Genomic DNA, 5,436 nt, shown 5'->3' with positions numbered 1-5,436 from the left:
TTATAAGCGCGGAACCTGCGGGAATGAGTACAATTGTAATTAATAGCCGCAATCCCGCGCCGAAATTCAAGTCCTGCTCGGTGTTCTCTGCTAATAACCCGACTGTGAATGATGCGAGCGGCGTCCCTATGTTGTCACTGAGAAGCTGCAGCCGTGGCCGGGAATGATTTTTGGTGTGCCGGCAGAACAACAACAACAACAATGTGCTACATGTTTCTTTTCCCCTCATTTTTTTTCCAATTGACGGAAATCCGTCGTAGCGATGGAAAACTTTAATCCCTGCATAAACAACATTTATTTCAAATTTAATTCAAGCACTTTCAAGGACCTATGTTTGTTTTCAAGTACTTTCCAGGCCTTGAATCCACATGTCTGAAATTCAAGTACTTTCAAGAAGTGTGGGAACCCTGATTATTAGTAAGTGTTTCCTGAGATAACTAGAGACGCTCACCTCATAATTCTCAACCTCTCCATCATCTACATCCAGCTCTAAGCTAATGGTGGGACCCACTGCTGTTGGCTGGACTGGAAGAACAGATCTGGCCCACCAAACAGAAACAAAACAGTGACATTATTATTCTCCAGCTCGCTGGCTCTCCAGCACAACACTGGTGCATGTTTGCATGTGTAACTCACAGGAAGTAGGGCAGCAGACTTGGGTGGTAAGGAGGTGGAGGTATGGCCTGCTGAGAGCGGTAGCGTCTGCCTGTGATTCGTCGAGGTATGAAGTGTGGATAGGGCTGGAGAGAACACACAGGAAAAACACATAAAACCTTCATAACCTTGTTTCGACTGCATTGAGCAGAAGTGATAAAGCATGAAGATCACTCACCATTCCAAAGAGCTCCTGTGGCAGGGGTTCATGGGAGAGGAACTGCAGTGGAGTGGAAGGGGGCAGAGGACTAGGATACCCCGAGTGAGGATAGTTAAACCCTCCACCTAACGACAGGTGATCCCCCAACAACTCCACCTCATTCTCTATCCTCTGCAGCGGCTATTCACAAAAACAAACATGCATATTTAATACTAACAATTTAAAAAAAATTTTTTTGGCAGAACTATAGTAAAAAAAGTTTTTATATAAATATTTACACATATAATAAATTATGTATGCATTATAAAACTTCTAATATATGAATCCATTTAAAATATTTTTATATGATTGATGGATGGATGGAATCATAATCGTGATTAGTCGCATCCAAAATAAAAGTTTGTGTTTACAAAATATATGTGTGTGTACTGTATATATTTATATGCATATATAAATACACACATATACATGTATATATTTAAGAAATATTTACATGTGTAGATATATATGTTCATATTTATGTATGATTTTATATATATAAATATAAATATTACATATACTTCTTAAATATATACATGTACGTGTGTGCATTTATATATGCATATAAATATATACAGTACACACATACATTATGTAAACAAACTTTTATTTTGGTTGCGAATAATCGCGATTAATCGTTTTGACAGCCCTAATCTATATCAAATAAATGCTGTTCTTTTAAACTTTTTTTTTTTTATTTCCACATAAATACACACAACTGTTTTCAACCATTTATTTAAATTATTGTTTTCTATTTTTATATATTTCACAGTATTACTGTATTTTTTATCAAATAAATGCAGCCTTGGTGAGCATAAAAGATTTCTTTCAACAACAACAAAAAAATACAGATATGTCATTAATAGTATGAATATTTTAATATATATAAAACTCTGTGTACATGTGATTGTATACTCACAGATCGAGACTGCTGTGTCTGGAAAGGTAAGAACTGTCCAGGAGTGGGCAGGTGGGGCGGATGATGTGACAGATGTGGAGGATGAAGCAGGAAGGGTGGATCACTGGAGAGAAGAGAAGGAAACGCGGCGTACGGCACTGGCAAATGCTGCACCGAACATGCCGGCAACATCTGCATGTCAAACAAACAAACAAACAAACAAACAAACAGATATTAGACAATCAGTTACAGACCATTATAATGGACTGCACCCTCAAAGACTAAAACAGGAATGTAACAACTTGCCACCACTGGAGGACAGCAGATTCAAACAAATCAAATGAGCTCACAAAAATCAATTACAGCTATGCCTTTTCACAGCTTGATATTTACTTACAGGAGGCGGTACGCTACAGATTGGATAGTGTTGCTGTCCGCTGAAGATCACAGAACAGGCAGGCACCTGCTGTTGGGAAGAGCATGCTGGGAGATGCTGTCCCGTACAGAGGGGGGCAGGTAGACCATGGGGCGGCACTGGAGAAACTGTATATGACACCGGCACCGTACCCTGAGGGAGCTAACGTACACACAGAAACAAAAATGATGAACAAAGAATCTTGATGCTTGATTTTTTAATGAACCATCAAAAAAAAACAAAAAAACTGCCACTTCAGTTAAGGTACAGGTTTATGGAAGCTTATTTCTAATGATTTTTTTCTATAACAATTTAGACTTCTCACAATTCTGTTTCACGATTGAGTTTATCTCCCAATTCAAACTTTTGAATTGCGACTGGAAAAAAAAATTGAATTGTGAGGAAAAAATTGTGAAATTGTGACATAATGGTAACACATAAACTTACAATTTCCTTTTTAAAATATATAGATTTTAATTCTTTTGTTTTTTAATTCAGTTATTTATTTATTTATTTTAATTCTGGAATAAAAAAAACTGAACTACAAGATGCACAGTTCCGAGAAAGTCAAAACTGTGAGATGAAAACTTGCAATTCTGAGGAAAAGTAGTCTGAATTGTGAGATAAACTCTTAACTTCTCTCTGCAAGAAAAAAGATGCATAACTCATTTTTTATTTAAATAATTATAATAATATAATATTTAAATTATTTACTATATTATAATTATATATTATATATATTATAATATAATATAATAATATATTTTTTCATAAATGCTATATGATCCATAAATGCTAGATGATAAAAGAAAGAGATTTCTGCTTTGGTTGATGAAGGGGTACTTGAGCCCTAGCAATGGGGCTGTGGGGGTACATGACACACATGAAAAAGTTATGATAAAAGACATCAGAGTCTGCTTAATCTTCATGGCTGGAAACCACATTAGGGCACCTTTGATCCCAGTTATGATCCCACAGAGACCCTGCCCCAACCCTCTAACCTGCTCATGGAGGTCCATCACCATGGCGCCCTGCTGTGGAGGGTGCAATAACCGGGGCGAGAGCGTGGGGGGGTGAAAGGCCCGGGGCTCATCAAGGCCGGGTGGAGGGTGGGATGGTGGCTGGCCATAGGGATGAAGTGAATGTGGGTGAGGAGGGTGGTGATAGTTTTCATCCTGCCCCCCACCTGGGGAACCATGAAGGGGGTGGTGCCGTGACAGACGCTCTCGTCGGCCACGCTGACGCCGCACTGGAGGACTGCACAGAGAAAGTCACATTTATTATATATATATATATATATATATATGTATATGTGTGTGTATATATGTGTGTATATGTGTGTGTGTGTTTGTATATATATTATTATATATGAAGAAAAAAAATGCATTTTAAAATACATTAAAAGATAAATGTTATATCTAAAATTTAAATTTCAGCAGCCATTACTCCAGTGTTAATTCAATAATTTTCACTAAAATTAAACGCTTACAATATACCATAATATAATAAACCAACTAAATTCAAGTTAAAAATTAAATTACATTTATTTTATTTTAATAATCAGCTTTATTCAAAATTCTCACTGGGGGACTAAAGAATTTAAGATGAGACTAGAATTATGGATTAAAATTTTTTCTAGCACAGTAATTGATACCATTCACAACATAGTATTGGATGTTTGTTACGCTGCTTGAAAATGCACCATAAACGCAATATACAAACAAACCTGATAACCGTCACTCCGGTCACGATTAGCTGTCAGCTCATTCGCACATTAGTTCTAACAGTCAAAACTAACACCAGCATACCTGCGTCTGTGCCGTGCAGGTGTGTGGCAGCGCTCGGGATGGTAGTGTGGGTGGGGATAGGGGTGTGGCCTGCGACTGGGCGGAAGCTCCCATGGTCTGATTGGCGGTGAGGGAGTGGAAGGAGGGGCAGAGGTAAACTCCAGTACAGACTGCTGGGAAAGGCGCTGTCTCTTCGGACTAGGAGAATCCTCCGTCTGAGGGACAAAACACAGTAAATCACTCAGCTGCTCATCTACAATTACAAACCACACATATTCAACCTGAATCGCTGCTTAAACATTGTGGTACTACAGCCTTCTGATGCACTTAAAGAAAGACTCCTCCCAAAAATGTGTTAAAATATGTCAAGTCTGAATATGTGGAAGTGCAAATGAGCTTTGTGAGCTATTTTCAGTGAATTTCAAACTGAAATTCCCAGAAAGCTATCATTTGACTTGGGAGAACTTGAGAGATGTGGACTACTTTTATGGTGCTTTTTGAAGCTTGACAGCCTTCGTTGGATTGAAAGCAGCGTAAACATTCTGCTAAATATTTCCTTTTGTGTTTCACAGATGAAAGTCAGGTCAAATTAAAAACGTACTGCTTTATAACATCTTTTCCCACTATATTTAGTGCAATTATTAACAACAATAATTTCCAATATTCAGATCTAATAACCAAGTACTGTTCGCTTCTGCACTGAAGGAGAAAAGAATTCACCACAAAATGAGTCATTTTCTACCACAGTAATTTCCCACTATACTCGTGTTAATTAATATTTAGCACAAAAAGAAAAAACATCCTGTATATCTGCTAGTTGCTTTTGCTCATTGAGAGCACAAGCAGCTATTGTGCCTGGCAGCATTAGTGGCATTTCCTGTCAATGATATCACTGCCTCAGGCAGTGTGAGGTCACTTCCCGAAAAGTTTGAGGAAACCCATGGCTTGTTGCTCAACACACGCACACTTGCTCAGTCGGTGTTACTCAAACACGTTCAACTCCAAGTCAGCCGTCTCCTCCGAGACATGGAGAAACACGCTGCGACACATGAGTCAGAATGTGTAACAAAGGCTTGAACATGCAGGAATATGTGAACATCAGCTACATTTAACACTCACCTTTTACTGGAATTCAACACACACACACTAACACTTTATAGCCTGATGAGCCCGTCAAAACCTGGGCTTACTCAGTTAGGAAGAGTCATAGTTTACAAGGGGTGGGATCCAAAATGGGACGACTGACTTTCTAAAGCACTTTCAGGTGACTAACAAGTTACTCAGACAAACTTCCAAACACAAAACCTTCACACACACATACATCTCGGTAAGGCTTTTAAGATGCAAACTTCTTAAAAGAACATACATGCGATTTCGGCGAGAACCACATGGGACACGCAAACAAGCGGACGGTGCACACACACACACAGACACACACACAGACACACACACAGACAGACACTCACACAGACACTCACACAGA

The 5,436-nt window shown here is 38.7% G+C and overlaps 1 protein-coding gene across 1 annotated transcript in view; it reads right to left on the bottom strand.

Moving 5' to 3' along the window:
• The window catches only part of LOC107702356 (E3 ubiquitin-protein ligase RNF38-like), a 33,148-nt gene that overhangs the window by 5,770 nt on the left and 21,942 nt on the right, over nt 1-5,436 (bottom strand). Inside the window, exons 4-10 of the mRNA XM_016504648.1 lie at nt 3,975-4,168; nt 3,168-3,423; nt 2,149-2,328; nt 1,773-1,943; nt 833-994; nt 637-740; nt 452-539 (exon numbers count right to left, since the gene is read on the bottom strand). Coding sequence (XP_016360134.1) covers nt 452-539; nt 637-740; nt 833-994; nt 1,773-1,943; nt 2,149-2,328; nt 3,168-3,423; nt 3,975-4,168 — 1,155 coding nt within the window. The remainder of the gene's footprint in view (nt 1-451; nt 540-636; nt 741-832; nt 995-1,772; nt 1,944-2,148; nt 2,329-3,167; nt 3,424-3,974; nt 4,169-5,436) is intronic.

The sequence above is a fragment of the Sinocyclocheilus anshuiensis genome, unplaced genomic scaffold (genome assembly GCF_001515605.1).
Source record: "Sinocyclocheilus anshuiensis isolate Anshui unplaced genomic scaffold, SAMN03320099.WGS_v1.1 scaffold86, whole genome shotgun sequence".
Taxonomy (NCBI): Eukaryota; Metazoa; Chordata; class Actinopteri; order Cypriniformes; family Cyprinidae; genus Sinocyclocheilus; species Sinocyclocheilus anshuiensis.
The sequence above is the reverse complement of the archived record's forward strand: the minus strand, read 5'-3'. Positions and strand labels throughout refer to the sequence as shown.